The sequence below is a fragment of the Lithobates pipiens genome, unplaced genomic scaffold (assembly GCF_037356315.1).
Source record: "Lithobates pipiens isolate NorthernLeopardFrog02 unplaced genomic scaffold, aLitPip1_a1.2 Scaffold_98, whole genome shotgun sequence".
NCBI classification, from domain to species: domain Eukaryota; kingdom Metazoa; phylum Chordata; class Amphibia; order Anura; family Ranidae; genus Lithobates; species Lithobates pipiens.
Genome location: NW_027507921.1, coordinates 804866 through 827843, shown reverse-complemented (window position 1 = coordinate 827843; position 22978 = coordinate 804866). Strand labels below are relative to the sequence as shown.

Here is a 22978-nt window from a genome sequence, read left to right as displayed (position 1 = left end):
TACTCGTCCACACATACTACGTTATCCAGGATTGATATGATACTGGGGAATGACCTGGCCTTACAAATGGTGGAAAAGGTTGAATATCAGCCCAGGGGGATTTCAGATCATTCCCCAGTGACAGCAGTATTAAAAATGAGAGAACGTAAGGTACAGAGGTTGTGGAAAGTGAACCCGCTCTGGCTAGAACTGATAAAAAAAGAGACAGAAGAATGCCCTGAGAGAATTCAGTGGGAATTAAAAGAATTTCTAAAAAATAACCGGGGTACAGTAACATCGGGGATCCTGTGGGACACTCTGAAAGCTTTCTTAAGGGGCCTTATGATCCAATCAATAGCAAAAATAAACAGGAAATCTAGGGAACAGGAGGTACAAATAGGGAGAGAAGTGTCAGAGGCTGAAAGAGATTTTATTAGTGACCCCACGCAGGGCAAAGAAAAAATCTGGTTAGATAAACAAGAAGAACTTAGGTTATTAGCTCTAAAGAAAGCAGAGATTCAGCATATGTTCCAACGCCAAGCCTCCTTCGCGGAAGGGGAAAGCGTGGGAAAAATGTTGGCACAACTGGTGAAGAATAACTCGGGTCCTTCCTCAATCTCGGCGATTAGGATATCTGAGGGAAAGGTTATAACAGAAACGGGGAGTATTTCCCAAGCATTTGAAGGATATTATAAAAACCTATATACTGCACAAAAAGTGGGGATGGATGAGCAAATGGAAGCATTTTTAGGTCAATTAGAGGTACCATGTTTGAAACAAGAAGAAAGAGAGGAACTGGAAGCCCCAATAACTTTGAAAGAACTTCAGGAAGCAGTTGCGAGTATGCCAAATCAGAAATCGCCTGGGCCGGATGGACTACCGATTGAAGTCTATAAAAACTTTGGCGAGATACTGATTCCTGAACTTCTGGAGATGTTAAGAGGAGCATATGGGGAGGGTAAATTGCCCCCATCAATGATGGAGGCGGTTATAACCCTGTTGTACAAAGAAGGGAAGGACGCCTTAGATGTTGCAGCGTATAGGCCAATCTCTCTCCTGTGTACTGATACAAAGATATTGGCCAAGGTATTAGCGACTAGGCTTAATCGAGTCATAGCAAGATTGGTCCATATGGACCAAACAGGGTTTATAGCCAACAGGTCAACGAGTATAAATATCAGAAGAGCCTTTTTGAACTTGCAGGTCCCAATGGATAACGATACTCCGGGTGCAGTGGTGGCATTGGATGTAAGGAAAGCATTTGATAGCGTAGAATGGGGATATATATGGAAAGTTTTGGAGAAATTTGGCCTGGGTCCTTCCTTTATAAGATGGATTAGGATGCTATATGACAAACCTAGTGCGAGACTAAAAATTAATAACGAGTTATCCGGGAAAATAGAGTTGGGGAGAGGGACGAGGCAGGGGTGCCCATTATCACCCCTGCTCTTTGCATTGGCCATAGAGCCCCTGGCATGTGCAATTAGAGCAAACCGGGATGTGGTCGGTTTTGTAAGAAAAACTGGAGAGGAAAAAATCTCACTTTATGCAGACGATATCCTATTGTTCTTAGGGGATATGAGATACTCACTACCAAGGGCAATGGAACTGGTGCAAAGGTTTGGAGGCTTCACTGGGCTGGAGATAAATTGGGAAAAATCGGAATGTCTCCCTTTGGACCCAATTGGTCAGCAAATGGCCCTGGGAACCCCCCAAATGCCAATGGTGGATAAGTTGAAATATCTGGGAGTAACCTTGTCAAGGGATCCTAAGCAATATATAAGTTATAACTTAGTCCCATTACTGGCTAAGTTTAAACAAAAAATTGCTATATGGAAACGATTGCCTCTCTCGGTCGCTGGCAGATGCAATCTGATAAAAATGATATGGATGCCCCAACTTTTATACATATTACACAATGCCCCAATATGGATTAACAAAAGTTGGTTTGATAAAATCGAGATGCTGTTTAGGGAGCTAATATGGAGGGGAGGACAGGCTAGATTGAAATTGCGGATGCTTCAGCTACCGGGAGAGGAAGGAGGATTCGCGGTCCCCTATCCGGAGTGCTATTTTTGGGCGTCCCAATTACAACAGCTAGGGGGGATAGATGAGAAGAACGGAGGAACCCCAAATGGGAGATTAGTATTAACAGGCTCCCCACATAGTACCCTGATCGAGACCCTGGAAGCGGACTCATTCCAGTGTAGATGTCCCACAGTAAAAATGATGTTAAAGCTATGGGGTACAGTTAAAAAAAAAAAGGGATATAGTGAAATAACAAAGTATACGCCTCTATGGAACAATAAGAAGCTACAGGAAATATGGCGGGTTGGAAAAATTGCAGATTGGGAAAAATGTGGCATTGTAAGGCTAAGCCATCTATATGGCGGCAGGGGTATTAAATCTTTCGACCAGCTGCAAAGAGAATTTAAGATATCACAAAATTCATTTTATGCCTATATACAAGTGAGGCATGCTTTAAGGACCCAGTTTGGAAACCTGTTATTAACATGGGAGGAAATGCCCTTGCTATACCCAGTAGCACAAGCAGGACCCACTAAAGGATTAATATCTAAATTCTATGCCCAGCTGGGTGAACAGATTAATAGTGAGAGGAAAGGGAGGGTTGAGAAAGGGAAATGGGAGCAGGACCTAGGTAATATAACACGAGCACAGTGGAAAAATATCCTAGCGGCATGCCCAAAGGTCTCGGTCTCTCCTCCTCAGAGGATTTCCCATTTAATGGTAATTAATAGAGCATACTATACTCCCCAGAAATTATTTAAATTTGGTAAGAGAACAGATGACTTTTGCCCCAGGTGTGGGGGGTCAGGGAATTTAATGCACATGCTTTGGAAATGTCCCAAATTATTTAGATACTGGGAAGGAGTGGTAAAGATAATAAGTAGGGTTTTTGGGACGGTAATAGAGTTAAATCCCATAGTGTGCATTTTAGGCTACAGAGAGGAGGAAGTAGAAAGGAAGGGAATAACAACGGCAATCCTAAGATGTTTATTTCAAGCTAGAAGGATGATAGCTAGGAGATGGCAATCAAAGCTACCCCCTACAGTAGAGGATTGGATAAGGGCGGTAAATGACTATCTATGTAAGGAGAGGGCAGTATATGCAAAACGAAATAACCTAAAGGAGTTTAATAGGAACTGGCGAGAGTGGATAGAAGTGATGCATACCCCAGTTTAAACCATGATAGGAAAGGGAAGAGGGGAGGGGGGATGGGTAATGGGAAGGAGTAGGGTAGGGTACATTAAAGGTTCGGGAATTATTATAACACATTTATGCTATACTGTAGGATAAAAGCACCAATATATATATAACAGGGGAGGGGAGGGGGGGCGGGGTGGATAGAAGGGATGGGAGGGAGGGGTGGGGTTATAATAATAGGAAAAACGTAGGAACTGCAAAAATAGTGATGGTAGGAGAAGGGGGGATATGGTACTGTTTAGATAATGTGCTTTTGTTTTTTTTGTTTTTTTTTGTTTTTTTTTTGCTAATTATATATGATGTATGGAGGTATCTTCATGTCCCCCTTCCCTTCCTAGAACTCGAAAACTCAGATCTCGGAAGGGAAGAAAGAGGTATTTGAACCCTGGTAATGTTATTTTAAAATGTGGTCTGTATAAATGTGAAAATTTAATAAAGATTAATAATAAAAAAAAAAAAATCAAACCAGTCTATTGGTCTAGTGCTAGCAGCTATGTTGTACTTACTGTTTTCATCTGCGCATTTGTCTTTCCTCATTTCGTCAAGATTTTTTACTACCTCTTCACGTGCTTGGTTGAATATTTGATCTATATTCTCATCGGGCTTATATTCTAATACCATAATAAGCCTATGATCCACAATAATGCTTCCTTGCCTGTCGGTGACATAATTATTTTACTGATCAGGATTTATTTTTTATTTTTTCACACATACCATATACAGTATATTTGTGGAATTATCATTAAAAAGTTTGAAAATTCCTTCATCAAAAAAATGGTTTCAAAATCTCTTCATACCTAATGGACAGTATTTCAACGTCTTGAAACCCAGTAACATTCCTATAGACTTCTTTCATCTATTGAATAAGAAAAAGAAAAGCAAACAGTCACATAGGATTAACATCTTTAATATAGAACACAAAGTTTTGCATCAGGGAAGCAAATTTGCCCCTCTGGGGAGGTCCCAACTTCTTGTAAGTTTAACAAAATAATAACCCTAAATGGGATCTTTAAGGCTGTGTTCACACTAGTCCAGTGCGAATTGCAGCTCCGTTTACTGTGCAAAGATAAAAAAGATTCACTCAGCGGTTCCTCTCTGTTGTAGCTGTGGATTAGCTGACCTGGGAGAGGAGGAGGTGTAGGAGGAGGGGGAGAACAGTCCTGTTCAGAACGGAACACATCTGCGAATCAGATGCATGCCTATTGAAGATTAGGTGCCTGCAATTCGCACCGCACACACACACACAATGTTTGTGCAATGCGGAGTGAGATGCAACGCACCATTGAGCCATACCCATTGAAAAGTATATGTTTGCAAATGCTCTGTGAATTGGATGCAGTGTAAGCCACATCCAATTCGCAATAGTGTGAACCCAGCCTTAAGGGTAAGATCAAGAAAAATGCAAAAGTGAGTTAAATCCAAATATCCTGGCTACCCCTCTGGACCACTCTGCACATAGTGGCCGTGATTCCCTGTGCTGCCGGTGTACACTGCAATGCACAGCTTTGGAGTAAGTATCTATCGTAATGGCAAACGCTCATTGGTCAGCGAAGCCACATGGTTGTGCTGACCAATGAGAGACTCTTCATCTTCCTCTAACACAGTGGTTCTCAACTCCTGTCTTCAGGACCCACTAACAGGCCAGGTTTTAAGTATTACCTTGGGGAGATTCCAACTATAATACTGCAATCACTGAGCAGCAAATGAGATCACCTGTGATGTATTTCAGTTATCTTGCAAACCTGGCCTGTTAGTGGGCCCTGAGGACAGGAGTTGATGACCACTGCTCTAACATACATGTCCTATAAGAAAGAAGCACTTCTCACTGGTCAACATGGTCACGTGGTTGCTCTTACAAATGGGCCCTTGACATTGTGAACATTATGATGGATACTCACTCCTGGGCTGCGCATAGCAGTGTATGGTATACACACAAGTACACCAAAAGCATGGGCCATCACGGTCACTGTTAGGGATGGTCTGGATTTTCAAGTCTATCATAAGTTCAACCCGAACATCCATTGAGTGCTTTCACACTGGAGCAGTGAGCTTGCAGGATGGTAAAAAAAATCCTACAAGCCGCAGCTTTGCAGCGCTGTAGAAGCGGTGTATACACTGCTCCTAAAGCATCCCTGCCCATTGAAATCAATGGGGCAGTGCCGGCAAACCGCTGGCAAAGTGGGCAGTTTTAACTCTTTCGGTTTAAAGCTCCCCACCAGTGGCCGAATAGCGCCACTAAAAATAGCGGCGCTTTACCGCCAATGCCCGCCCCAGTGTGAAAGTATCCTAAAGGAAATTAGACAACAAAAGTTGTATAGTGTGTATGGGGTCTTATGCCGTGTACACACGACTGGACTTTTCAACGGACTAGGTCCGACGATCTTTCCAACGGACTTTCAGAGGGGGTCCGACGGACTTTCCAAGCGAATGGACTTGGCCACACACGAACGGACTAAGTCCGTTCGAAAGTCCATTTGATTTGAACGTGATGCTGTAAGACAGGACTAAACAAGGAAGTTCAATAGCCAATAGCTGTCCTTGCGTCGTATTTGGTCTGTCGGACTAGCATACAGACGAACGGATTTTTCGACTGGACTCGAGTCCGTCGGAAAGATGTGAAACATGTCTTATTTCCAGGTCCGTCTGATTTTTTCCCCCGAAAAATGATCGGACTAGCCCATACAAAATCAGATTGTCCGACGGATTGATCCCGTCGGACCTAGTCTGCCGCAAAGTCCGCTCGTGTGTATGCGGCATTAGAAGCTTAGTTTGTAATTATAAATGTACTTGGGGATAAGCTTATTTTCTCATTCTAAAATAACAATAATATCATAAAATATAATATAATATTATATTATATTATATTATAATATATTATATTGTATTATATTATATTATAAAATACTTTCACTAATCTTTCTGTCATACACATGGTAGCCAGAAACCACAACATTTGCCAAGCTGTAAATGACATGACTTTTCAGAGCTGTGTTTTTATTCAAGGTGATCGTATACTTAAAGTGTGTGTACACCCCAACAATGAATGTCTCTTATTTGCTTCCCATTTGTCTGTTAAATATAACATAAAATTTGGTTTCTATGCAGTAAGGTAAAAAACCTTATAATTTTTAACGAGCAATGGTGGGAAACCCAGTTTAAACTCATCGATAGAGCATACCTGTCTTTTCTTAGTGATTCCGCTTTCCCCAACACTGCCAACTACTCTTGGGGTGGTTGCCACCACCCTTCTCTATAGCATCGATTTTGGACATGCAAGTCTATTTCATTATACTGGGACCAGGTGCTCATCTACATCTATGGCATTATTTCCACCCAAATCCCCAAAGGTCCCTGGTTGTTCCTGTTTAGCTATGACAAACAGTTTTCCATGACCTCTTCCTCCTCGACCACAGGGCTTCCACAATGAATTTACCTTTGCCTACTCACGGTCCAACAGGCCATCCTGAATACTTGGACCTCACCGTTTACGCACATAATTGCGGCTATCAAAACGTAATTGAAATCGCTCGTATATTTGGAAAAGTTGGGCACCATTGTTTAAAATTTTGGTCCAGTTAAGCGTTTCTTTGGTGGAGGCACTTTATAGAACATACTTTCACGCTTTCAGAATTTGCTTTACTAATGCAACTTTTTTTAATTTACTGACTGGTATCTAAAGACTACCTTGATAAATTATCATTAGGGAAACTCAGGATCCTTGCTGATGCCTAGCCAATGGGTCTCACCACTCCCATTTTTAGTGGGCTATGATGCAGATTTTTACATAGCACTATGCGACAAAGGGAGAGGATGAACCTGCTGACTATTGTTTATCTGCCAAAACTTTGGTGATTTTTTTTTCTGCTTTCATCTACATTTCTAATATAGTTTGGATTCTTTCCAGGCCATAATCTGCACGAGTGAACCCTTGGAGTAAGGAACATACCCCTGTGATGATACATCCTTTACAAGTTTATACATTTCATCTCTTTTTTTGTTTCTCCAATGGTAATATACACATGTTGTATATCAATCTAGTACAGCATATAATGTATGCTCTGATTTGACTTTTTTTTTCTTTAAAGCGACGCAGTGCGAATCACAAAAAGTGCTCTGGTCAGGAAGGGGGTAAATCCTGTGGATAGTGGACATCAAACAGTATCAAAAACGTTCATAATAGTTTCCACCACCCATCACAAATCTGAAGCGTATGTTTAAAAAATATTACGAGTAATAATATTACTTAGCAGACAAAAGCAAAGACTCAATCAAGTTTTTCACACACACTCCCCCATTAACTTTATGCTTATAGCATTTGGAGAGCAAACTTGCCATTCATAATTTGGGGAATAAATCCTAATGGAGAGAAATTGATGTAAAACTAAAAATGATTGTGACCTGTCTCAACCTGAAACTGAGCATCGACATGCCTACATCCCTGCATATATATATATATATATATATATATATATATATATATATATATATATATATATATAAAAAGAATTGGGGGATAGGATTGGGGCTTTACATGAGGCATGTGGATGTATATATATATATATTATATCCTATATATATATTATCATATACATCCACATGCCTCATGTAAAGTCCCAATCCTATCCTCTAATTCTTTTCTGAGAAATTGATATGGCTTTCAATGGGGGCACTTGGCGGGCGGGTAGGTGGAGTCTAGAGCACCAGCTGGGGACCTGAGAAGAGGAGGATTGGGACTGTTCTGTGCAAAATCATTACACAGAGCAGGTGAGTATAACATGTTTGTTATTTTAATAATAAAAAAAAGTAAATTTTTACATTCATTTTAAAAGTATTTTGTTATATCTGTTTGATAAGTCCAAAAAATGACCAGGTAATATTTCCAGTAATTTAGTGAGTCATTTGCTTGTGCTTACTATTGCTCCCAGCTCTGTTTAGGACTACAGAACTGCATCTCTTTATGTTATGGAAAAGAGAAGAGAGGCAGGTGTCTGTAATCCTGTCCTGTTTCTGTTGCCCTGATACAGTATGGTGAGTGAACGTTGTCACTTTAGGATAGGGAGTGTGTTTCGGCAGTGGTCATCAACTCCGGTCCTCAGGGCCCACTAGCAGGCCAGGTTTTATGTATTACCTTGGGGAGATGCCGACTAGAATACTGCAATCACTGATCAGCAAATTATATCACTTGTGATGTATTTCAGTTATCTTGCAAACCTGGCCTGTTAGTGGGTCCTGAGAACAGGAGTTGATGACCTCTGCGTTACGGGATCATTGGGTACAAAACAAGAACATAGCTTAACCACTTGCCGACCAGCGCACGACGATGTACGTCGACAGAATGGCACGGGCAGGCAAATGGGCGTACATGTACGTCCCTTTAAATTTGCCTCCCTGCCATCAGCTGGTCGGGACCTCCGTGGTAAACAACACTTCTCCATTCTGCCTAGCAACTAGTGACGCTGATCTCTGCTCCATGTGATTGGAGCAGAGATCAGTGTTCATTAAATGAAAGCCCAGCCCCCCCACAGTTAGTAACACACCCCTAGGAACACTTAACCCCTACACTGCCACCCACTGGTTAACCCCTTCACTGCCAGTGTCATTTACACAGGAATCACTGCATTTATATAGCACTGATTGCTGTATAAATGACAATGGTCCCAAAAAGGTGTCAAAAATGTCTGATGTGTCCGCCATAATGTCGCAGTCACAATAAAAATCGCTGATCGCCGCCATTACTAGTAAAAAAAAATAAAAAATTATTAATAAAAATGCCATAAAACTATCCCCTATTTTGTAAACGATATAACTTTTGCGCAAACCAATTAATAATCGCTTATTGCGATTTTTTTTACCAAAAATATGTAGAAGAATACGTACCAGCCTAAACTGAGGGAAAAAAATGTTTTTTTATATATTTTTGGGGGATATTTATTATAACAAAAAGTAAAAAATAATGCGTTTTTTTCAAAATTGTCGCTCTATTTTTGTTTATAGCGCAAAAAATAAAAACCGCAGGGGTGATCAAATACCACCAAAAGAAAGCTCTATTTGTGGGGAAAAAAAGGACGTCAATTTTGTTTGGGAGCCACGTCGCACGACCGCACAATTGTCAGTTAAAGCGACGCAGTGCCGAATCGCAAAAAGTGGTCTGGTCTTTGACCAGCAAATTGGTCCGGTCTGAAAGTGGTTAAAAAAAGAAAAATGTGACCTCCATGATGAAGTACTGGTAAGCTACAATAAAATATATTTTGACTTTTTTTGGGGTGGGGGCTATATATACACTTTAAAAGCTCAATGATGTTTGATCATGCTTATGTGTACCCTACGTATTCAACGTGATTTGTAATGATAGGTCCTATTTAAGTACAGACTGCAATCCACTTACATCTTTTTTGAAGCTCTCTTCAAATGCTTTATATTCGTCACTTTCGTTATTTGCCAGACTTTCTGTAAAATTCATCTTGGTGAAGGTCAGGTTTACATCCAAAACAGCAGTGGTGGTTTTCTCTACAATGATATTGATTATGGTTTTGTTTAAAGATAAAGAAGAACTGTTGGTTAAAAAGAACGGACACTTCTCCAGCACTCACAATGACTTCTACCAATCAGTAAGAACCTGCTTCCCGCTCTTGCTTCTGCCAGCCTCCCTTAAGCTATACAATTGTCTTATAAAGGCCATTTACAGAACAATTTTATGTACGATTGCACTGTTGATTGATGTATTGTCCAAAAGAAAAATATAATCGGAAAATCAAAAAGATTGTTTAAGGTGCCTCACACTTACCGATCATATGGATCTATCTACATGGAGCTGATGATCACAGGAAATAAACATACTGTATATACAATGATTATTCTTGATGGCTTTCCATAACTCATATGGTTGATCACATTGTCTGATTAATTTAACCAGATTGTTATGTGTATGGCCATCATTACATTACTGAGGAATTTTCAGTTCTTTAAGGCCTAACTGAAGTCACAGAAAAAAGATCTACAGTCAGTTATGTGTTTAGGGCAGCAGCCCTCATACAAAATTGACACTTCCTGGAGTGCCAGGAAACCCTCCAGGCATGTCCACATGTCATTAGTTTGTTTCAGCTTTCTTGGGGCCCCTCTTCACCTTTTTACTTTAAATCTTTTTCACTTTCCTTCTCTATCCAGGTGCATTCTGTCTGGTCCCATAAGGTCATGGGTCCACCTCCTATGTCCCCAGCAGGCAGGAAAGAAGACAGTGGGTAGGTCCTGAATTCTGCAAGGAGTGGTGCCAATCTTTTCTGCACCCTCCTGTAAGTCCAGAGTAGCCTGATGGGGGAGAGTCTTCAACACCCTGGGCTAACAGAAGAAAACTGACTACAGCAGCACCATTTAGTGGTCAAGCGAACTTTCTGCAGAGGACAACACTGCAAATAGGATAAGCATTTCAACGAGAACTGGTTCCGGTGCCCATTGACCAGTGAAGCTGCTCATCACATTAAGGTGCTAATGGTGAGACAAAGGAGAAGGGACTGATGCAATACTCTCTTGTGAGTCAAGGGCCGAGTAACGATGAGCCCCCAGGGGGAGGCTCTTTGACACCCTAAGCCAGGAATCTCCAAACTACGGCCCTCCAGCTGTTGCGGAACTACACATCCAATGAAGCATTGTAAAACTCCGACATTCACAGACATGACTAGACATTATCGGAATTGTAGTTCCTCAACAACTGGAGGGCCATAGTTTGAAGACCCCTGCCCTAAGCTAACAGGAGAAAGCTGTGGACAGTGGCACCATATAGTGGCAGAGAAGATTCTCTGTAGGGGAGAGCACCAGAGATAGGATAAGTATTGCAAAGAGAGTTGGCGTCTGTTGGTTGGTAAAGCTGCTCTTCATATTGAGAGGCCAAGGGTGAGACAAAGATGGAGTGGAATGAGGAAGCACTCTCGTGTGTGTCCCAAGTGGCCTGATGATACACCCCAAGGAGGAGGGTCTTTGACACCCTGGGCTGACAGGAAAAAGTTGAAGAGAGCAGTTTTATCTAGTGGCAGAGATAGTTTTCTGTAGAGGAAAGCACTGGGGATAGCATACGTATTGCAGTAACAGCTGGTCCCTAGGTCTCACTATTGACCAGCAAAGCCTCTCATCACATTGAGAGGTCAATGGCGAGGCAAAGGAGGGTAGAATGAGGCATGACTTCTCTGTGAGTCCAGCGTAGTCTCATGATGAATATTCAATGGGAGGGTCTTTGTCACCCTAGGCCAGTGATGGCGAACCTTGGCACCCCAGATGTTTTGGAACTACATTTCCCATGATGCTCAACCAAACTGAAGAGTGCATGAGCATCATGGGAAATGTAGTTCCAAAACATCTGGGGTGCCAAGGTTTGCCATCACTGCCCTAGGCTAATAGGATAAAGCTGCAGAGAACAACACCATCTAATAGCCGAGAGAACTTTTTGCAGGGGACAGCACCGGAGATATGAAAAGCATTGCAGTAAGAGATAATCCTTGCGCCTCTCTATTGGCCAATGAAGCTGCTTATCACATTGAGGGGAAAGGTCAAGGAAAAAGGGGAGCGGAATGAGGTAGCAACAATCTGGTAAAGACCCCGAAATGGCAGAAAGTTGGAATATGCCTGGAAGTGTTTGCTATTAAATGCTGGTGGCACTTTGCCAAGTTGATGGGGACGTCAACTGCTCGAAGTAACTGTTTACATGACAATAACTTAACTTCAAAGCAGGATATATGTTACATAATAAACAGTTTTTTTTTTTTTTCACACTTACCAACAGCTATGATGTTTTTTACAAATTCACAAAGTTCTCCTTGAAAATTTTCTAAACAAACACATTTGCCTTCAACATAGGTACCTCCATTTTGGCATGCTAGAGGAATAGAAGAAAAAATACAGGCTTAGTTAAAAGCAACCAGATGTATTTGCCTTTATTGGGGTTTAAGGGTTGCCCGTCATGAGAAAAAGTAGCACTGTAAACCAAACAGGCTTTTTTACATTGTACAGTACACATGGAGCATTCTGATAGGAGGAGAAAGCTCTCAATCCAATCATTGGAGGAGGAGGCCCTTGACCAAGCTTTATTCCTTTAACTGCAGCAGAGAAACGTGAAGTCACATCTGGAGAGTAGACATGTGCAATTTGTTTAGTTCTGAATTCGTTTTTTAACAAATTTTAACAAATTTGTTAAATCTGAATTTTCGAGTTTCCAAATTTTTCAATTTCTGAAATCTCCAAATTTCAATATTTGCGAAATTATGAATTTCCAAAATTTCCAAATTTCCAAAATTATGAATTTCCTTATTTCGAATTTTCGAATTTCCAATTTTTGGATTTCCGAATTTTCGAATTTCCGAATTTCCAATTTGCGGATTTCCGAATTTCGGATTTTCTGATTTTCTAATTTCTGAATTTTTGATTTTCCGAATTTCCAAAAAAAGAATGAAACAAAAACGAAAATGAACTAATTTTTTGTCAGTGCACATGTCTACTGGAGAGTGCTGTGTGAGCACTATAGGCCTGAAACTGACTATTGGTTGACATGGTTCACTCTTTTATATTCTAAATGGCTTTTGGCCATTTTTTGGTTATAAAGGAAAAGACAAACTCAAGCGGATTTGTTCACACTCAAAAACTAAGCTTTTAATCCTCATAAATTTAGGCCAAAATGTATTCTGATGCACTTTTTTTAAAAACATAACCTAAATCAGTGTATAGTATTTAGTCTGTGTGACAGTTAAAGAGTCCACAAAGTATGGTATATATGCACTATATTACCAAAAGTATTGGAACACCTGCCTTTACACACACATGAAATGTATTGGCATCCCAGTCTGGTGGATCAATGATTTGATGGTTGGGGGATTATGGTGTGGGGTTGTTTTTCAGGGGTCGGGCTTGGCCCCTTAGTTTCAGTGAAGGGAACGCTTAAAGTGTCAGCATACCAAGACATTTTGGACAATTCTATGCTTTTCTGGGAATAGTTTGGGGATGACCCCTTCCTGTTCCAACATGACTGCGCAACAGTGCACAAAGCAAGGTCCATAAAGACATGGATGAGTGAGTTAGCTGTGGGGGAACATGCCTGACCTCAACCTGACAGAACTCTTTTGGGATGAATTATAGCAGAGACTGCAAGACGGGCCTTCTCATCCAGCACCAGTGCCTGATCTCACAAATGCTCTTCTGGATGAATGGTCAAACATTCCCATAGACACACTCCTAAACCTTGTGGACAGCCTTCCCGGAAAAGCTGAAACTGTTATAGCTGCAAAGGGTGGACCAACGTAATATTGAAACCTATGGACTAAGACTGGGGTGCCACTAAAGTTCTGTAATGTGTAAAGCTAGGTGTCTCAATACTTATGGTAATATAGTATATGTAAAGGGTCCTTTACTGTTATGCCATGTAAACATGACCGGTTTTTCCATGAGAATAAACTCCGATGGTTTTTCCAACGGAGTTCCGCTGAAAATGACTTGCCTACACACGATCACACCAAAGTCCGATAATTTAGAACACGGTGACGTACAATACGTACGACGGGACTAGAAAAAGGAAGTTCAATAGCCAGTAGCCAATAGCTGCCCTTGCGTAGTGTTTGGTCCGTCGGAAAAGCACACAGACAAACAATTTTCCTGATAGAAGCTGATTCCATCGGAAAGATTTAAAACTTGTTCTATTTCTAGGTCCGTCAGAATTTTCGAAAAAAAAACAGTCCGCTGAAGCCCACACACGATCAGAATATCCAATGAAATTATTCCGTCTGACTTTTTCTGCTGGAAAGTCTGACCGTGTGTACATGGCATTAAAGTGGTAAAGCTGTGGAACTCTCTTCCACATTTAGTGGTCTCAGCAGTCTCATCAGGGAGTGTAGATGTAGCGGGTACTGCTCTGCGACCCGTGGCCCAGTGGCCCCGCACCTCGCAACGGCCGTTGCAGGATTTACACAGACAGGCTCGCTGGGAGTGAGAGCAGGCCTGTCAGCAGCTGCAGGGGAATTCCCTCCCCCTGCCTTTCCTTACATCAGACAGTGTAGCCGCCCACCCTGCTCCCTCCCCTGCTTCCACATTGGCAGGAGAAGGAGAGCCAATTATTCAAAACTTCAGCAGCTGCAAGTCATCTTGGGACATGTAGTCCCCAACACAGGCAGCCCTATTGTGACTTTATGTTGGCAAGACTATACACCCCAGCCTGCACGAAGGGGAGAGGAGGACTGGGACACCAACAGGCTGCCTGGGAGCAAGGAGACACCCCTCTAGATAGAGGACCCCGGGTGCATCTCCAGGCATCCCTGAAGGCGTGAGGCATTCCAGTTTGTAACGGCAGCCAATCGGGCCACCTGAAGAACCTGCCTGCCAGGACATCTCCTTTGGGCTTGGTCACAGGAATGGTGAGTGGGCATTTGCCCACCCTAAAGACACTGCATGCAGAAAACGTTGCATAATCTGTGCCTACACCTGTAGAACCTGCACCCTGCTGAGCAGTCAAATTATCCATCTTGCTTACCGGGATACTGCCAGCATACTGTACATCACCCCTGGCTGCCAGGATACCTTGAAAAACACTTTGCTCATCCTGCCAAACAGGACACCAAGTGCACCTATGCAAAGCTAGCTGAAGATACCAGACATTTCCATTGCAAGGACTTTCCTGTTTCTTCTTCATTTAGCAGTAACTTTGTAGTTATTATACTCACTAAGGAGGAACTCTAACTTTAAGCCTAAAGTTGTTAATACATATTGATGCCTGTTGCATCACGTATTTACCGCCTGGGCCTGTGATTTCTGGATTTTACGGAAATAGACTGACCGTCAACAAGCCAGTCCTTTTTCCCCTCAAGCCTGAGCGCACAGGCCGCATTAGAGCCATTTAAGTTGTATTGATTGTGCTATTTTAAATGTTGGCTAAAGATACACATAAAGCTTCTAAGCATCAGTCAACAGTCTAGTAGCTCTATACTACATTGTGGGAGAGATTTACTAAAACCGGTACACACAGAATCTGGGGCAGTTGTACATAGTAACCAATCAGTTTCCAGGTTTTATTGTCAAAGATTAATTGAACAAGCTGAAGTTAGAAGCTGATTGGTTATTATACATGGCTGCACCCGATTGTGTTTGCACCAGTTTTAGTAAATCAACCCCATTGTAAATCAAGATATTCTTACTGACTGATAACACATGGGGCCCCAGTTAGAATATTTTCAATGAATAGTTCAATACTTAGACATAACTCACATAGTGTTGTTTCAATGTTACTTGTGGTGACAGTCATTGTAGCACTTGTACTCATGGGTGTTGTAGTAGAGGCAGTCGTTGTAGCACTTGTACTCGTAGGTGCTGTAGTAGAGGCATTAGTTGTAGCACTTGTACTCGTAGGTGCTGTAGTAGAGGCAGTTGATGTAGTGCTTGTACTCGAAGATGTTGTGCTAGAGGTGGTTGTTGTTGCGCTTATACTCATAGGTGCTGTACTAGAGGCAGTGTTTGGAGTGCTTGTACTTGTAGGTGCTGTAGTAGAGGCAGTTGTTGTATTTCTTGTACCTGTAGGGGCTGTAGTAGAGGCAGTTGATATAGCACTTGTACCCGTAGGTACTGTAGTAGAAGCAGTTGTTTTAGCACTTGTAATTTTGGATGCTGTAGAAGAGGTGCTTGTTGTAGTACTTGTACTCATAGGTGCTGTAGTAGAGGCAGTCATTCTAGTGCTTGTACCTTTAAGTGCTGTAGTAGAGGCAGTTGATATAGTGCTTGTACTTATAGGTGCTGTAGTAGAGGCAGTTGTTTTAGCACTTGTACTCATGGATCCTGTAGTAGAGGTGGTTGTTGAAGTGCTTGTAATCATAGGTGCTGTAGTCAAGGCAGTTGTGGTAGTGCTTGTACCCATAGGTGCTGTAGTAGAGGCAGTTGATATAACACTTGTACTCATGGATGCTGTATTAGAGGTGGTTGTTGTAGTGTTTGTACCCATAGCTTCTGTAGCAGAGGCAGTTGATATAGCACTTGTACGTGTAGGTGTTTTAGTAGAGGCAGTTGTTTTAGCAGTTGTAGTCATAGATGCAGAAGAGGTGGTTGTTGTAGTGCTTGTACTCGTAGGTTCTGCAGTAGAGGCAGTCATTGTAGTACTTGTACTTGTAGATGCTGTAGTAGAGGCAGTTGTTTTAGCACTTGTACTCATGGATGATGTAGTAGAGGCAGTCATTGTAGTGCTTGTACCTGTAGGTGCTGTAGGAGAGGCAGTTGTTTTAGCACTTGTACTCATGGATGCTGTACTAGAGGTGGTTATTGTAGTGCTTGTACCCATAGGTGCTGTATTAGAGCCAGTCTTTGTAGTGCTTCTACCCGTAAGTGCTGTATTAGAGGCAGCTGATATAGCGCTGGTAATTCTAGGTTCTGTAGTCGTGGCAGATGTTATAGCACTTGTACTCAGGGATGCTGCAGAAAAGGTGGTTGTTGTAGTGCTTGTAACTGTAGGTGCTGTAGTAGATGTAGTTGATATAGTGCTGGCACTTTTAGATGCTGTAGTGGAGGCAGTTGTTTTAGCACTTGTACTCATGGATGCTGTAGTAGAGGTGGTTATTGTAGTGCTTGTACCTGTAGGTGCTGTAGTAGAAGCAGTCATTGTAGTGCTTGTACCTGTAGGTGCTGTTTTAGAGCCAGTTGATATAGCACTAGTACTTGTAGATGCTGTAGTAGGGGCAGTTGTTTGAGCACTTGTACTCATGGATGCTGTAGTAGAGGGGGTTATTGTAGTACTTGTACCCCTAGGTGTTGTGGTAGAGGAAGTTGTTGTAGCACTTGTACTCATGGGTGTTGTAGTAGATGCAGTCGTTGTAGCACTTGTACTCCTGGGTGTTGTAGTAGAGGCAGTCGTGGTAGCACTTGTACTCGTAGGTGTTGTAGTAGAGGCAGTCTTTATAGCACTTGTACTCGTAGGTGCTGTAGTAGAGGCAGTCGTTTTAGCACTTGTACTCGTGGGTGTTGTAGTAGAGGCAGTCATTGTAGCACTTGTACTCATGGGTGTTGAAGTAGAGGCAGTCATTGTAGCACTTGTACTCATGGGTGTTGTAGTAGAGGCAGTCGTTGTAGCACTTGTACTCGTAGGTGCTGTAGTAGAGGCAGTCGTAGCACTTGTACTCGTAGGTGCTTTAGTAGAGGCATTAGTTGTAGCACTTGTACTCGTAGGTGCTGTAGTAGAGGCGTTTATTGTAGCACTTGTACTGGTGGGTGCTTTAGTAGAGGCAGTCGCTGTAGCACTTGTACTCGTGGGTGCTGTAGCAGAGGCAGTCATTGTAGCACTTGTACTCGTGGGTGTTGGAGTAGAGGCAGTCACTGTAGCACTTGTACTCATGGGTGTTGTAGTAGAGACAGTCGTTGTAGCACTTGTACTCGTAGGTGCTGTAGTAGAGGCAGTTGTTGTAGCACTGGTACTCATAGCCATAGTTGTAGAGGTGGTTGTAGTGCTTGTACTAATATCTGTTGTTTTAGAGGCAGTTGATGTAACACTTGTTCCCGTAAGTGCTGTTGTAGAAGCAGTTGTTGTAGCTCTTGTACTTGTAGGTTCTGTACTAGAGGCAGTTGTAGCATTTGTACCTGTAGGTGCTGTAGTAGAGGCAGTTGATGTAGTGCTTGTACTCGAAGATGTTGTGCTAGAGGTGGTTGTTGTTGCGCTTATACTCATAGGTGCTGTACTAGAGGCAGTGTTTGGAGTGCTTGTACTTGTAGGTGCTGTAGTAGAGGCAGTTGTTGTATTTCTTGTACCTGTAGGGGCTGTAGTAGAGGCAGTTGATATAGCACTTGTACCCGTAGGTACTGTAGTAGAAGCAGTTGTTTTAGCACTTGTAATTTTGGATGCTGTAGAAGAGGTGCTTGTTGTAGTACTTGTACTCATAGGTGCTGTAGTAGAGGCAGTCATTCTAGTGCTTGTACCTTTAAGTGCTGTAGTAAAGGCAGTTGATATAGTGCTTGTACTTATAGGTGCTGTAGTAGAGGCAGTTGTTTTAGCACTTGTACTCATGGATCCTGTAGTAGAGGTGGTTGTTGAAGCGCTTGTAATCATAGGTGCTGTAGTCAAGGCAGTTGTGGTAGTGCTTGTACCCATAGGTGCTGTAGTAGAGGCAGTTGATATAACACTTGTACTCATGGATGCTGTATTAGAGGTGGTTGTTGTAGTGTTTGTACCCATAGCTTCTGTAGCAGAGGCAGTTGATATAGCACGTGTAGGTGTTGTAGTAGAGGCAGTTGTTTTAGCAGTTGTACTCATGGATGCAGAAGAGGTGGTTGTTGTAGTGCTTGTACTCGTAGGTTCTGCAGTAGAGGCAGTCATTGTAGTACTTGTACCTGTAGGTGCTGCAGTAGAGGCAGTTGATATAGTGCAGTTACTTGTAGATGCTGTAGTAGAGGCAGTTGTTTTAGCACTTGTACTCATGGATGATGTAGTAGAGGCAGTCATTGTAGTGCTTGTACCTGTAGGTGCTGTAGTAGAGGCAGTTGTTTTAGCACTTGTACTCATGGATGCTGTACTAGAGGTGGTTATTGTAGTGCTTGTACCCATAGGTGCTGTATTAGAGCCAGTCTTTGTAGTGCTTCTACCCGTAAGTGCTGTATTAGAGGCAGCTGATATAGCGCTGGTAATTCTAGGTTCTGTAGTCGTGGCAGATGTTATAGCACTTGTACTCAGGGATGCTGCAGAAAAGGTGGTTGTTGTAGTGCTTGTAACTGTAGGTGCTGTAGTAGATGTAGTTGATATAGTGCTGGCACTTTTAGATGCTGTATTGGAGGCAGTTGTTTTAGCACTTGTACTCATGGATGCTGTAGTAGAGGTGGTTATTGTAGTGCTTGTACCTGTAGGTGCTGTAGTAGAAGCAGTCATTGTAGTGCTTGTACCGGTAGGTGCTGTGGTAGAGGCAGTTGATATAGTAGATATTGTACTCATAGGTTCTGTAGTAGAGGCAGCCCTTGTAGTGCTTGTACCTGTAGGTGCTGTTTTAGAGCCAGTTGATATAGCACTAGTACTTGTAGATGCTGTAGTAGGGGCAGTTGTTTGAGCACTTGTACTCATGGATGCTGTAGTAGAGGGGGTTATTGTAGTACTTGTACCCCTAGGTGTTGTGGTAGAGGAAGTTGTTGTAGCACTTGTACTCATGGGTGTTGTAGTAGATGCAGTCGTTGTAGCACTTGTACTCCTGGGTGTTGTAGTAGAGGCAGTCGTTGTAGCACTTGTACTCGTGGGTGCTGTAGCAGAGGCAGTCGTTGTAGCACTTGTACTCGTGGGTGTTGGAGTAGAGGCAGTCACTGTAGCACTTGTATTCATGGGTGTTGTAGTAGAGGCAGTCATTGTAGCACTTGTACTCGTAGGTGCTGTTGTAGAGGCAGTTGTTGTAGCACTGGTACTCGTAGCCATAGTTGTAGAGGTGGTTGTAGTGCTTGTACTAATATCTGTTGTTTTAGAGGCAGTTGATGTAACACTTGTTCCCGTAAGTGCTGTTGTAGAAGCAGTTGTTGTAGCTCTTGTACTTGTAGGTTCTGTACTAGAGGCAGTTGTAGCATTTGTACCTGTAGGTGCTGTAGTAGAGGCAGTTGATGTAGTGCTTGTACTCAAAGATGTTGTGCTAGAGGTGGTTGTTGTTGTGCTTATACTCATAGGTGCTGTACTAGAGGCAGTGTTTGGAGTGCTTGTACTTGTAGGTGCTGTAGTAGAGGCAGTTGTTGTATTTCTTGTACCTGTAGGGACTGTAGTAGAGGCAGTTGATATAGCACTTGTACCCGTAGGTACTGTAGTAGAAGCAGTTGTTTTAGCACTTGTAATTTTGGATGCTGTAGAAGAGGTGCTTGTTGTAGTACTTGTACTCATAGGTGCTGTAGTGGAGGCAGTCATTCTAGTGCTTGTACCTTTAAGTGCTGTAGTAAAGGCAGTTGATATAGTGCTTGTACTTATAGGTGCTGTAGTAGAGGCAGTTGTTTTAGCACTTGTACTCATGGATCCTCTAGTAGAGGTGGTTGTTGAAGCGCTTGTAATCATAGGTGCTGTAGTCAAGGCAGTTGTGGTAGTGCTTGTACCCATAGGTGCTGTAGTAGAGGCAGTTGATATAACACTTGTACTCATGGATGCTGTATTAGAGGTGGTTGTTGTAGTGTTTGTACCCATAGCTTCTGTAGCAGAGGCAGTTGATATAGCACGTGTAGGTGTTGTAGTAGAGGCAGTTGTTTTAGCAGTTGTACTCATGGATGCAGAAGAGGTGGTTGTTGTAGTGCTTGTACTCGTAGGTTCTGCAGTAGAGGCAGTCATTGTAGTACTTGTACCTGTAGGTGCTGCAGTAGAGGCAGTTGATATAGTGCAGGTACTTGTAGATGCTGTAGTAGAGGCAGTTGTTTTAGCACTTGTACTCATGGATGATGTAGTAGAGGCAGTCATTGTAGTGCTTGTACCTGTAGGTGCTGTAGTAGAGGCAGTTGTTTTAGCACTTGTACTCACGGATGCTGTACTAGAGGTGGTTATTGTAGTGCTTGTACCCATAGGTGCTGTATTAGAGCCAGTCTTTGTAGTGCTTCTACCCGTAAGTGTTGTATTAGAGGCAGGTGATATAGCGCTGGTAATTCTAGGTTCTGTAGTCGTGGCAGATGTTATAGCACTTGTACTCAGGGATGCTGCAGAAAAGGTGGTTGTTGTAGTACTTGTAACTGTAGGTGCTGTAGTAGATGTAGTTGATATAGTGCTGGCACTTTCAGATGCTGTATTGGAGGCAGTTGTTTTAGCACTTGTACTCATGGATGCTGTAGTAGAGGTGTTTATTGTAGTGCGTGTACCTGTAGGTGCTGTAGTAGAAGCAGTCATTGTAGTGCTTGTACCGGTAGGTGCTGTGGTAGAGGCAGTTGATATAGTAGATATTGTACTCATAGGTTCTGTAGTAGAGGCAGCCCTTGTAGTGCTTGTACCTGTAGGTGCTGTTTTAGAGCCAGTTGATATAGCACTAGTACTTGTAGATGCTGTAGTAGGGGCAGTTGTTTGAGCACTTGTACTCATGGATGCTGTAGTAGAGGGGGTTATTGTAGTACTTGTACCCCTAGGTGTTGTGGTAGAGGAAGTTGTTGTAGCACTTGTACTCATGGGTGTTGTAGTAGATGCAGTCGTTGTAGCACTTGTACTCCTGGGTGTTGTAGTAGAGGCAGTCGTGGTAGCACTTGTACTCGTGGGTGTTGTAGTAGAGGCAGTCATTGTAGCACTTGTACTCATGGGTGTTGTAGTAGAGGCAGTCATTGTAGCACTTGTACTCGTGGGTGTTGTAGTAGAGGCAGTCGTTGTAGCACTTGTACTCGTAGGTGCTGTAGTAGAGGCACTCGTAGCACTTGTAATCGTAGGTGCTTTTGTAGAGGCATTAGTTGTAGCACTTTTACTCGTAGGTGCTGTAGTAGAGGCATTCGTTGTAGCACTTGTACTCGTGGGTGCTTTAGTAGAGGCAGTCGTTGTATCACTTGTACTCGTGGGTGCTGTAGTAGAGGCAGATGTTGTAGCACTTGTACTCATGGGTGTTATAGTAGAGGCAGTCGTTGTAGAACTTGTACTCGTGGGTGTTGTAGTAGAGGCAGTCATTGTAGCACTTGTACTCATAGGTGCTGTAGTAGAGGCAGTCATTGTAGAACTTGTACTTGTGGGTGTTGAAGTAGAGGCAGTCTTTGTAGAACTTGTACTCGTAGGTGTTGTAGTAGAGGCAGTCGTTGTAGCACTTGTACTCGTGGGTGTTGTACTAGAGGCAGTCGTTGTAGAACTTGTACTGGTGGGTATTGTAGTAGAGGCAGTCGTTGTAGCACTTGTACTCGTGGGTGTTGTAGTAGAGGCAGTCGTTGTAGAACTTGTACTGGTGGGTGTTGTAGTAGAGGCAGTCGTTGTAGCACTTGTACTCGTGGGTGTTGTAGTAGAGGCAGTCGTTGTAGAACTTGTACTGGTGGGTGTTGTAGTAGAGGCAGTCATTGTAGCACTTGTACTTGTAGGTGTTGTAGTAGAGGCAGTCGTTGTAGAACTTGTAGACATGGGTGTTGTAGTAGAGGCAGTCGTTATAGCACTTGTAGTCGTAGGTGCTGTAGTAGAGGCATTTGTTGTAGCACTTGTAGTCGTAGGTTCTGTAGTAGAGGCAGTTGTTGTAGCACTTGTAAGTGATAAAGTAGAAGCTGCGTTGTTTTCTAGAGAAATGAAATCAAGATTAGTGAACATTATAAAAATGTCTGGGAAAAATATTTCAGCATAAAATGAATCAAACAGTAATGGAATTCCTGAACATTCAGACGGAATATTCTCAGGGTACTTCTTCTACAGAATGATCAATGATATGAATCTGGAACTGGACCCACAGTCTAAGGCCGGGTTCACACATATGCGGCCAGGTTTCCGTTACATCAGAGGGGGGCGGGGTCACCCTCACGTCATTGGGGAAGCCAGGCTTTCCCCCACTGCATCAGAGGGGGGCGGGGTCAGGTGACAGGTGGCCCCGCCCTCCTCATATAAGAAATGTCAGTCGCCGGGATCCCGCAGTGTCTCCTTCGGTGGAGACAGAAGATGGATGGATGCACTGGACTGGAGGGAGAGATCACCCGTCGCTGGATCAGATCAGCCATCGCTGGACCCCGGAGAGATGATCATCCGTCGCTGGATAGCAAGAGTGGATTACCACAGCTGGAATCTTTTTTACGTTTTTTAAATTTTTAATAAAGGAACCCCACACTTTTTTTTTTTTTTATCAATGACTTCTCTGTATTACGGGAGCCGACAATTCATTATAGCCGAGTGATTTTA

General features: G+C 42.7%; 1 protein-coding gene across 1 annotated transcript; it reads right to left on the bottom strand.

The window, feature by feature from the left end:
• Positions 1–15361: 15361 nt before the first annotated feature.
• LOC143973782 (uncharacterized) lies at positions 15362–22257 on the bottom strand. Its single transcript, XM_077474639.1, has one exon. It carries the CDS (start codon positions 22217–22219, stop codon positions 15362–15364), a length of 6858 nt encoding a protein of 2285 aa, XP_077330765.1. The 5' UTR covers positions 22220–22257.
• Between the last annotated feature and the right edge of the window lie 721 nt (positions 22258–22978).